This window comes from Typopeltis vanoorti, chromosome 6, assembly GCF_054136105.1.
Source record: "Typopeltis vanoorti isolate ZY-2024b chromosome 6, IOZ_Tvanoo_1.0, whole genome shotgun sequence".
NCBI lineage: Eukaryota > Metazoa > Arthropoda > Arachnida > Uropygi > Thelyphonidae > Typopeltis > Typopeltis vanoorti.
The window spans coordinates 33,061,797-33,074,494 of record NC_143554.1 but is presented as its reverse complement, the minus strand read 5'-3'; the positions used below and the strand labels follow the sequence as shown (position 1 = coordinate 33,074,494).

Sequence of the window (12,698 nt, the reverse complement as noted above, 5' to 3'; positions counted from 1 at the left end):
GTTCCTTCCTCCCGTGTGTCCTCTCCTCACTCCAATCAATGCGACCATAGTTGAAATCTCCCATAATAATCACCCTCCTTCCACCCATTTCTTCTATTTGCTTGTGCATACTGTCACCACCATCTTTTCCATCACCTGGTCTATAGCAGCACCCAATTGTATATTTAGTTCTGCTAGCCACAATCTCACACCAAATGGCCTCAAATATGCTCTTTTCTCTATCCTGCAATTCAACTTCTATTCTCCTTGGCTGGAGCTCATCAGCTATCATCAACAATACCCCCCCCCCCATTTTATTCTCTCTGTCATTCCTGAACACACTATACCCATCACATTCAATCCCACTAGTTATATCATCTACAGTCAGCCATGTTTCACTAATACCTATAACCTGTTGTCTGGAAGTGCCAACCATGGCCAAAAACTCTTCCTTCTTGTTCCTAATACTCCTAGTATTAGTGTACATGAATTTAAGACCCCCATTAGCCCCAACCCTACCTTGATGCCTTATATTAACTATCCCACTCAGATTTGTTGTCCTTATTTGCTCTGGCATATTATATTCATTCTTACATTCAACTGCCTCCATAAGGACTGTATCTCTACTCCCCCCCCCCCAACAAATCTAGTTTCCCTGAATTTGCACACCCACTACATTCAGCAACACTTTCTCAAGTCTTCTTACACCGTAACCATTCAAATGCAAGCCATCCATCTTATATAGATCCTTTCGCCCATCAAACTCACTCCACAAATTCCACACCACTCGTCATACATAGCCCACGCATAGTCATTTGCAATTATAGCCCTCCTTTTAAACATTTCACTGTCATACTGTGGCAAAAGACTAATCATTCTAACTCTCTCACTCTTTTCTTTTGCTACCTCAAACAATTCATTCAGGTCTTCTATCATTTCCATTTTATCTCCTTTCAAATCATTCGTACCTGCCACAACAATCATTTCTTTCACCCTTTCCTTTTGCTCTCTAATAGACGCAGTTACGTCCTTTATGGTCGCACCAGGTTGGTACGATTTTGTCAAATCCTCTACTAACACACCTCGTACTAACGAGTCTCCATACAGCACTCTATCCTTCATTTTAATTCATACATTTATGCAGTAACAACGGTCAGTTCCGGAATTCCAGCTGTCAAGTTTCCTAAAAGTCTCCGTTGATGAAATGTCTTCGATATCGTAAAAGGCGCCCAGTAGTGAGCTATATCAGAAGGTAAAAGATGAAGATAATGATCTAAAGGATCTACTATTGTGGACTAGATGACTAAAAAGTAAGGCCTTGTATAGGAATTTTCTAGAAGTGAAATTTGTGGCAGAATTTACTATTGTATTGAAATTTTGTTAGAGTTAAGAACAGTAATAAGGACTCTAGGTCATGAGTTAAATTTTTGTAAAATATCCTGCTGAGTTGTATGTGTTATAAGATAGAGTTAATATATTTGCCGGTTTAGAGTGCGTGATATAATTTAATGTCTGGGTTAAAATATGATGTAGTATACACAAGTCTGTTTTAGTGTATGAATACTTTGTAGGAATAATTAGTGCATTAGACTAATTGTTTAAAAGAGAATTGTAAAGCTAGGTTGATTAATTTGAATCCAAGCTGAAAGGTATAGAGCCTGAGAGGTTTTGAATGTTTAGTGTTCAATTTTAATGTACATTCATTATTAAATACTTAAGGAATTGACAGCATATACTAGAAATATAAATTAAATCAAACTTTAATATATACTTTCCAATATTTCGGCAACGTCACGTTGCCATCTTCATGGGAACTTAACATAAAGACATGTGCACGCAAGTACTACACAACAGCAAATGAGAAACGAAGTGAGGAAGCTACCATTTTCCTAAAGTCCTGATGGTGCCCCTGGTGGGCTATATTAGGTGTTCTTGGCCTTTGGGCTGAAGTTCTCCTGATGTATGTTTCCCAAATTTGGGGCAGTCTCATGCATCCAAATTTGTTGAGGTTTGGCATGTTCCTAAGGGCTGAGGCTGATTCCATGAATAGTCTTGCATATTTGAACTTGCTGCGGTCTATTACTGTGGCTTTTTTCCACCTTATTCTGTGGTGAGTATCCAGAGCATGGCCTGCAAGCCCAGAGTGGCTGTACTGGTGAAATCGGATGTAGTCCTTGTGTTCTGAGATTCTGATAGTTGCTGTCCTGCCAAAGTATATTTCTATTTATATTTCTAGTATACGCTGTCAATTCCTTAAATATTTAATAATCATGTTTAACCAGCATATAAGCCTTTCTACAAGAATGTACATTCAATTAGCATGAATAAATTGTTTGGTTTGTCAAATAATTTGCCTGATTCCTGCATACCAATGCACTGCTCATAAAACTCAAATCTGTGTGACCTTGAGAGATATGTAGCCACGACTGATAGATAGAAATTTTGCGTTGCTAGATTTAGTAATAAGTAAAAGAGAAAAATTCCATGCCTTGCTGGGTGTTTTTCTTTGGAAGGATATTCAATTCCTATCTATGAATCCTGATGCCGCAGTCGATACAAAAAAATTAATTTTCAGAATTCTAAATAGAAAAACGCCAGCAGTTCAGACAAAGAAATTGGCTCCAGCCAGAGGCAATTTCTTAGTCCTAAAGTTTTGTGCACATGAAGAATCATAATTACGGCCTTTGGGTAATTATGTTTATAATTATCCAAACTTATGAAATAAACAACAAACTGCACATATTCAGATCATCCCTAATTTGACCGTACACTTTTTCCATGCACTTTGAAAGAAACATATGGCAGAATAAATAAATAAATAAATATATATATATATATATCTTAATTTAAAAAATAAAAATAAAAAAAACGCCTACTAAAATAAAAATTAGATTGTTCAGGACAAAAATTATTATCATGCTCCAAACAGCTCACAAGAAGGAGAATGAACAGCAGTTTTGAAGTACAATGAAAAACATCCTCTAAAAAATATTACCAATTAAAATTTTTAAAAAATCAAAAACATATGGGGAAATAAGTTTACCTATGCATTATTATAAACATAATAATGACTTCCCTACAGCTAAAAAATAAATAAATAAATAAATAAAAAAGATAAACAAAATTTATCAGCATGCTTACAAATGGTTTTCCTTTCTGAGAATCAGCAAGCACACTCTTGTTTTGGGTAGGAATTATGGATGGCTGGCTGGATAAAACCCCTAACTGACCAATAACAACAGCCTGACCAGTTGAAGTAGCAGGCATAAATCCTGGTTGTCCCTGGAGGACAGCAGTTGATTTAGCTGTTCCTGTAATCATCTGTCCTTGCATACATTGTTTGGTTCCTGCTGCAATAACCTGTCCTGTTGCTGACATCATGTTGGCAGTGCTCAGTGATACCCCCTGCAAGGTGTTCCCATAATATACTATAACATACTTAATGACAAACAGAAATGTTAACATGCCTTCTCTAAGCTCTACATGATTGTGCAGAATTCATTTTACACAATTAATGAAATTCAGTGTATACAAAAAAACACTAAATATCTTCGGGTCAGTTCACTTAGAGAATAACAAACAGTTGTAGGAAAATTCTTATCAAATTAGTTAAGAAAATAAGCTGCTACTTTTAAATGTCTTTTTTAAAACATGAAAAAAAATCAATCAAAATGAAGTTAATAACCTTTGTTCCGGTATATGAATTGTTTTCTGTTGTTCACACACACACACTGTATCAAAATAAATAGTAAATTAATTGTGTCATGATATCAGTGAAATGTTTTACCTCAAGAACAATGCCAATTACAGTGCAGTATTTTCAGATGCCCAGAATAAGCAAAGTATAGATTTAAAATAGGCAGATATACAGTCAGAGAGTGTGATATCCTGCCAAAGCAATCCAAAATTTTCTTTCATTCATTTTTTTTTTTTAATTTTTAAATCAAATATCTAGATACAGGCATTATTTATTAGCAATATTCCCAACTTCTGTTCTCCAGTATTTGGAGCATCTTTAGTTGAGGGTAATGGTAATAATAATTATAATAAAGAGAGAGAGAGACAGTACATTTTAAGGATTATGACAGTAAGAGAGTTGGAGGCAGTGTCACAATTCTAAATAAATCTTCTACCAGTAGAATTTCTGATAACTGTATAATAAGTTCTAATTACCACATTTAAAATATCTGTCCATTAAATAATATTATTATTTTAGATATATATAGTTCGAAATTATACCAAGATCAGAAGCATGGACAGCAGGTAGAAGACCTAGAAGTTTCAAACTTAACCAAGAGCTGAACAGTTAGGAAAGAAATACACAAAAAAACAAACTTCGTTATGCATTAAAACTAGTGTCCTAGACAGCCCATTCAGGGTCTGAGTGCTTTGAGCAGGCCTGGCTGGTGGCATGTGCAATATACGCAGGCGCCGCAGAAGAAAAGGCGCCTAAAAGATGTCAAAATATATGAGATAAGAGTTTAAACGAACAACGAATGGTACACATAATTATGAATGTATGTCGTCTTCCATTCAAGCCCCCTTCAGATCTTCCCAGAAACGAACAAATAAATTCTGAAATTGTATCCTGGACCTGATTATATCACTGTAATTTTTTATTAAAATTTACGAAAATATACCTAAAATAGTTCTTTATTTTTTGATGTATCATAAATCAACTTATGATTAATTGTTAAGTTCCGTGTAAAAAAAAATTGTATAAGCAGGACTAATCTGTAGGTAACATTATACTGTAAAGCAGTTTCCATTGTTTTTGATTTCCTGTTCATTTTATTCACACTTTATTCAAAAAAACTTTTTTGGAAAGGCGCCGGACATTAATCGCACACCCAAGAAAAATACTAGGCGCCGGCACTGGCTTGGAGTATAATTCTATTGTATCTGGAATTTTCTCTTCCCCCTCTTTATTGTCTTACTGTTCCTGTGTGGTGGATGCTATACAGTTTTATTCCCTTCCCTGAAAAAAATAAACAAAAAACTATCATCTGCATCTGCCTAGTGACTCTTCACCAACTATAGGAACCTTATGAAGGTGATCAATAATATTATCAAATATCATATCAGCATTATCAAATATCAAATAAACATTAGATATTATCAAATATCATTACAGCAAGAGCAATTAAGTTTAACTCTTTCTCATTCAAGATGTAATGTATATAGCACAACAATGACAGCTGCCACCTGCACTATTCCCAGGAAACTTGAAGAGCCTTTGACAAGCCTTTGCTGAAACTTGATCATTAGCCTCATATAGACTATGTATATGGTAGTTCTGCCATTTTGCTGGTGTGGTTGTACAGTGCCATCATATGGTCCCATAAAGAAAGAGCAGGTGCAAACACCACTCTGCTCCTATTTATGCCCATGCCAATAAACCATGCATTTTGAAAAAACTCTGGTATTTGAACATGCATTCTTCATCTAAAGCACACTGGTATTTTGCCTTTTGTACAAAAATTAAAAAATGTTAGGATAAATTTAGAACAGCTTTTACCAAGGCAAAAGTGCAAATATAATCGAGAATGCTTCATTACTACTCATCAGCACTTACTAGTGCATAATGTGTCATGAGATTCAAATATATCAATAAAAGTAGCAAGCCGCTGAACATACCCACTGCAAGTATTAGTAATCTGTTGTATTCTTTCATTCACTTAACTGTATAACATTTGGCAGGCATATTTACACATCAATATATATATATATATATATATATATATTTTTTTTTTTTTTTTCCCCCGTCAATATATAGGGCACACCACTTTCAAGTTTTTTTTGTACAAATTTTCATTTAAAACTAATATTTATGAACTGTCTTCATGGTATAGAATATATCTCAAATTTCTTAATGGTTGAGAAAAATTGTGGAATTGAAGCTTGGAGAGGAACAAGCTGGGTTCAGGCAAAATAGAGCTTTTCAAAATCAGATTTTCACTTTATGACAAATAGTTGAAAAATTATGAGAATATAACAAGAATCTGCACTTAACTTTTATAATCTGAAAAGGCATAAAACAAGGTGTCTAGAGAAAAGCTTTTTAAAACATTACAATTATATGGGATAAATGGAACGTTATACAGAGAAACACATAGTCTATATTTAAGTTGTCAGTCAGCAGTTAACATCGAAGGAATTACAGGAACATGGTTTGATGTAAAATTGGGGGGGGGGGGTAAGACATCGCCTCCACTCTTATTTATCATCTATATTATTATTATTATTATTACGGGTATCTCCATGGAGTCAGTAGACTCATCGCGGGAGACCCAAGCTAGCAAAACAATATCTGTCATATCTCTTCTTGAATTCATTTACAGATGAAGAGCTCACAACAAAGTCAGGCAATGAATTCCACTCATTCACCACCCTCCAGGCAAAAAACCTTGTTCTGACACCTTTGTTAACCACACTCTTCTTTAATTTCCAGAGATGACCTCTTGTTCTTCCATCACTATCACACAGCTGAAACATTTCCCCTGCATCAATCCTATAAAAACCTTTTAGTAATTTGAATGTTTCTATCATATCCCCTCTTCTTCGCCTATCAACCAATCTCTGCAATCCACAAGCTCTCAATCTATCAATGTAGGGAGCATTTTTTATATCACTCACCAACTTGGTCACTCTTCTCTGAACCCTCTCCACAGCCTCCTCATCTCCAAGGAATCCAGGTGACCAGACCTGAGCACAGTAATCCAAATGTGGAAGTATCAATGCTTTATAAAGGGGAATAATAACCTCTTTATCTCTGGATGTCAGTGTGTTCCTCAACAACCAAGTAATCCTATGTGCAATCTTGGACACCTTAGCAATGTGTCCTCTGAACTTCATCTCCTTATCTACCAATACCCCTAAGTCCCTAGCCTCATCAATCTCTTGGAGTACCTTTCCATCTATGTAGTACACAGCTGGTAATCTTTTAATCCCAAAATGCAAGACTTTACACTTTTCCACATTGAACTGACATCCATTTTCTTTTGCCCATTTTACCAGCTTATTTAAATCCTCCTGCAAACTTTCAACATCAGCTTGATTTTTTATTGCACTACACAACTTTGCATCATCAGCAAACAACTGAATATCTCCCTTTAAGCCGTTTCCTATATCATTTATATACAAATTAAACAACATTGGCCCAAGCACAGAGCCCTGAGGCACACCACTGGTCACCTGCCTCATTCTGGACTCGGCTCCTCCATACACCACCTTATGGTATCTCTCCCTGAGCCATTCTCCTATCCATATCACCAATTTAATATCCATTCCCATCTGCTCCAATTTGCATAACAGTGTTCTATGGGGTATCCTGTCAAAAGCCTTAGCAAAATCCAGAAGTACCACTGTGTAGCCAGTTCCTTTGTCCAACTCTGATGTTATTCTATTATGGATAGTTAATAGATTGCTAAGGCAGGATCTACCTTTAACAAAACCATGTTGGCCTCTATAGAGTATCATATCCTGATCCACCCATTCTTGAATTTTGTCTTTAACCAACTTTTCCAATACTTTTACCACTACTCCTGAGATGGTGATTGGTCTGTAATTCAATACTGCAGTTTTAGAGCCACCCTTATGCAAAGGAACCACTTTGCCTAACTTCCACTCCCTAGGGACCATACCAGAGTTCAAACTTAAATTAAATATCCAGGTAAGAGGGGTTGACAATTCATTTGCACATTCACGCAACACCCGAGCTGATATTCCATCTAAGCCTACCGCAGTGTTTGCATTTAAGTTTCGCAATATATTTAATACCTCTGATTCTTTAGCTTCAATTCTCACATTAGGTATTGCTATAGGTATAGAGATCACATTATGAAAGAAAGTGGCATTAGGCTTGATTGGAGATGTCAAACTTAGCTCTTTGCTTCATTCAGATGATGTTGTACTCCTAAACACATTAGGAGACTTGCATATCCAGTGCAAGTCTCCAAAATTCTCTCATTAAATTGAACAGTTGTTACAAATTTGGCATAAAAATCAGAATAAAAAGACCAAACCTGTGAAAATAGGCATGAATACAGAAGACTTCAGATGCAGTCTCAATAGAGAATGAATAAAACAAGTAAAATATTTCAGCTATTTTAGGCAGAGTTTTTAGTGAAGAAGGCAAATTAAATTTGGAAATAGACAAAAGTATAAGTAAAGCTAGTATGGTGGGGAGCCAGTTGAATAAATTTATGTGCAATAGGAGAGAAATTAACCAAAAAACACCAAACTAGCAGTATACAAGACAGTATTTAAACCAGTTTTAAGTTATGGATCTGAGAGTTGGGTTTGAAATAAAGCCTGAACACTCTTGAGGGTAAATATCTGGAAAATGATGATGATGTAACATTTTCTTTTAAAAATATAATGCATCATATAAATGGTATGCAATCATTGCAAAGGGTAGTCCCCCACCTCCCAATAAACAGGAAACATGTTTAATACTAACATGGCAGGAAAGAGGCCGAGAGGAAGACCAAGATCTAGGTGAATTGATTCAGTCAGAAGTGCCTTAGAAGCACGAAATATTAGATAAGACAATATTGGAATGCTGACAAGTAATAGACTAATTTGGAGTAAAAGTGTTGATAGGAGATTAATAATAATGCAGACTTTATTTATAATCATGTAGTGCTGTCATAGTAGCCTGAACACCCTTGAGGGTAAATATTTGGAAACTGATGATGATGTAACATTTTCTTTGAAAAATATAATGCATCGTATAAATGGTATGCAATCATTGCAAAGAGTAGTCCTCCATCCACCAATATACAGGAATATACTGTAGAATGCACTTTTATATGGTAGTATGTTAAACTGCTGTGAGCTATATATTTTTAAATGAATAAAACATTACTTTAAGAATGTGCATTTGAATTATCAATCAATTCTTTCCGCTTTTAATTATTTTATATATTGGTGCTGAATACTACTGTTTATGTAATGCATAGTTTCCATGCTTGTTTCTCTCCAATTCAGCCATTAAAAATAAATAAAATATTAAACAGGAAACCATAGTCATTCCTTTCATAAAATAATTGGATAATTTTTTTTTTTTTTGGATCATTTATGGAAGAAAATTCAACATCCTTCTCCCTACTATGTATTAGGCTTACTGGCCTGTTACAGAGCTAACTTGAGCTCTTCTAAGTTGTAACCATCTTAAGGATAAGGTGACAAGCCCTATGCCTCCCAGTATATCCTATGGCTTTATCTCGTGTGTGTGTGTTCAAGGGGGCTGGGTTCAAGGTAAAAAACCCATATAAACTGGGGGAGAAAAACCCTGCTATCCATGCCCAAGACTGGCTAACTTGGCTATATCTGAGAAAGATCCTTAAGTTCCTCATGTCAGCGATGGGAATCAAACCCAGGACACTCCTTTCTCAGGCATATGGTTGCGAAGTGCATAGCCACTAGGCTAACCGCACGGAAATCAAAATCCTGTAATATAAAATTTCTCATATATTTCAATCCCAAATAAATTCCCTAAGTACATTACTATGTTTAAAAATGCAGATTTGGCATAACACTTCACTATTCTTTATTTCACTCTTTTCTTTTTTTTAACTTTAAGTGATTTCCAAAAACAAGATAAGCCTTGCCAATTTTTTAGGATTAACTAGGCTTTTCTTGTAATAAACTCTGAAAAGTAGGTTATTTTCTTTCTTGGGGGTTAAAAAAACAAAACTAAAAGATGCGAGTTCATTGATAAATTCGTAGAAAAAATTTTCCTTATGCATTATTTTGAAATAGGTGTTTAGCATGCACCTGTACAGTGTGGTGGTGGTGGTTATGTGGGGAGATTTATTCACTAGAGTATTTATTCATTCCCCCACCCTTTTAACCAAAGTTCTTCATATGCAATAACTACGTTTACAGGATGGCATGTAATTTTTTTTTCCTATTATAGTATTTAATGCATCACCAATAATATCAGAACTGTAAATTGGATATTTATTTATCTGTAACAAATATATTTGTATTCAGGTCTAGTCTTTTCTTATATGTACCAGTCATGCTCAAATGATTTATATTTGATTAATGCAGGCTGAAATATAATTACCTATACCTCTTAGAAATATAAATATACTAACCAATCATAGATATTCTCTTAATTATTGGTTATTTATATACTCTAAAAGCAACAAATCTTATCTCTTCTGCATAACTATAGCTTCTCTATAAAGCAAATGTAATAAGTGTCGCATCCTACATTGTGGGAGAGTGCATAATGATACAATGTGCGCAGTGCCTGGTGCAAATGAATTATTGTCTGACTATGCTTAGCTAAAAGTAAATCCTGATGTACTTTTCAAAGTCTGTTACTATTCATGCTGCAACACCAAACCTCATCAAATTCTGAACAATTTTGACAGTGATTATCACGAGCTCAGAGAGAGAGAGAGAGAAAGAGCTAACTACTTCCAGTTTAAATAACTGTTTGTCTTTAACATGTCTGATTAGTAAAAGAATTACTGAAATAGATATCCACTGTCTTAAAGATAAATCATGAGATCCATGTCCAATTCATCCCGTATGTAAAACTGCATCACTCATAAGTTATAATTTTCCAAAACAAAGTGAGCCATAACCATAATAATTTCTGTGCTTATTTTATTTATTTGTTATATTTAGTTAGACAGCACTTTGTGGAGTGACATGAGAGATAGTGGGATATTTCTTAAGGTAGCCATCACTCACTTTAGTTTATATCAGTGGACTTTTGTCCACTGATGCTGCTTTATATTCCAATGTCACATTTCCGTGAAATAGGCTCTGACTCTAAAAACAATCAAAAGGCATTTCAGTAGACGATGTTGTGGAAAATATGTGTGCCAGCCACAACTTTATCAAAGCTAACTGTGTTGTTTTCGAATACCAAGGGAAATAGGTTGTGATGATATTAAGAAATTTCAGAAAATAAAATATTTGAAAAGTTCATATAGATACCTTCATAATTTTCTGTACATTTTATGCTCAATTCTTTTTAAGATTTAAATATAATTTGCAAATTAAAATAATGTGAAGGCATTATTTAAAAAGATAAGTGAAGTGAGGAAAAAGAGCATTATTATTTATGATTAAGGTGTGGTAAGGAAAGCTATTCCCCCTTCAATTGTGTTGTTACATGGTGTAAAAATTTTGATTGGTGGGGGGAAGGGGGTCCTACACACAAGAGGCAGCAGGGCCTATTAGCAAATAAATGTGTTGGACAAATCACATTAATAAATGTGGATTTGGGCATACAAATGCCACTTTTCATTGTGGAGAGAATACTGGTCCAACAATCTCCTTACAAATGGCTTCCTGGTAGAAGATCCCTATGCTCTGCAGCCTGGTTTTGCTCTTCCTAGGAAGATTTGGTCGTCAATCAACAGGATCAGAACTAACTAGAGCAGATGTGGCTACCTACTACATAAATGGAGGGGGGGGGAGGGACTGTTAGACCACCCTTATTGTGATTGTTCTCCCGTGGCTCAGACAATCACTCATATTGTGAACGACTGCCCCAAGGTGCCAATTTCATGGTGGTGGTCTATAGGACATCCACAAGGTGACAGATGAGACCTTGGATTGGCTTTTCAGACTGGACATTGACCTGTAGTTGTTCTGTATTCCTTTTGCCATAAGAATAAATAAAATTTAAAAATTACAGTTTGAAAGATTCAGAGATTTGATCTGAGTAACAAATGTTAATAGCAAGCATAGTATGGCATACCTGGAATATGTTTATATCATAGCATTCACATAAAATCTAGTTTATGTTGTTTTAATATAAATATGAAACATTAACGAAAATTTTGGTAGTTATATTTTACTGAACAATATGAATTCTATTGCTCAATAAAATATAAATAAATTGAATAATATTAATCTCCTTAATGGTATCTACACCTTGATGTGGTAAGAGGCTTGTGCACATCAATAACCTTAAGAGCTATGCTAGCGGTATCTAAGCTATATAAGGAGGCCCTGCCAGTGGTAGGACCTCCTTAGTGAGAGGTAGGGGCCAGACTAAGAGAGATACCCTGATCCTCCAGGTTGGGGGTTTTGAGTAAAGCTGGTTACCTTACCAAGTAAAAAAATTTTCTATAACTCAGATGCGGGAACTGGAAAATGACCAAGAAAGAACAGTAAATGATTAGTAATCTCGGACATTTTAAAGTAGCTATGTGGAATTGTGTAGCATAACAATAAAGGAATTAGAATTTGTAAAACAACTAAAAACTAAAAATATTAATATAGCTATGATAACAAAAACAAAAAAAAAAAAGAAATTAGAGGGAACAAAAGATATAGATGTCCTGGAGATAATTTTCGGTATTGAGACCACAGTTTATTAAACAATAAAAAATAAAAAAGTAAAAAACCCGACAAGTTTTGTTCGTCATAAAGAGCATCATCAGGGGTAATGATGTATAAAAGTTGAACACAAAAACCAAATTAAATAGTCAATTAGATGTCTTCTTTTTTAACTTCATAACTGTTCATTAATTGAGAATCAGAATACAAAATGATACGTTCATTACTGTATGCTTGTTGGAACAATGCTAGTTGTTGTCACGTTCTGTGGCTCACGCGTGTTATATCCGAGGTCCAAGGCAGTTAAATTTTTGATAAAGGCAGACCAGACTTTATGTAAAATCAAGTCTTGATATGATTTTTATTGCATTGTGTAGGGATTCTAAGCATTTTTGTAGCTTCTT

The 12,698-nt window shown here is 34.9% G+C and overlaps 1 protein-coding gene across 12 annotated transcripts in view; it reads right to left on the bottom strand.

Moving 5' to 3' along the window:
- Positions 1-12,698, bottom strand: part of LOC150105365 (uncharacterized) — a 521,942-nt gene that overhangs the window by 232,560 nt on the left and 276,684 nt on the right. For all 12 annotated transcript variants that reach the window (XM_090394098.1, XM_090394099.1, XM_090394097.1 and 9 more), the window contains one exon: positions 3,121-3,384. In XM_090394098.1, the coding sequence (XP_090250224.1) occupies positions 3,121-3,384 (264 nt within the window). The remainder of the gene's footprint in view (positions 1-3,120; positions 3,385-12,698) is intronic.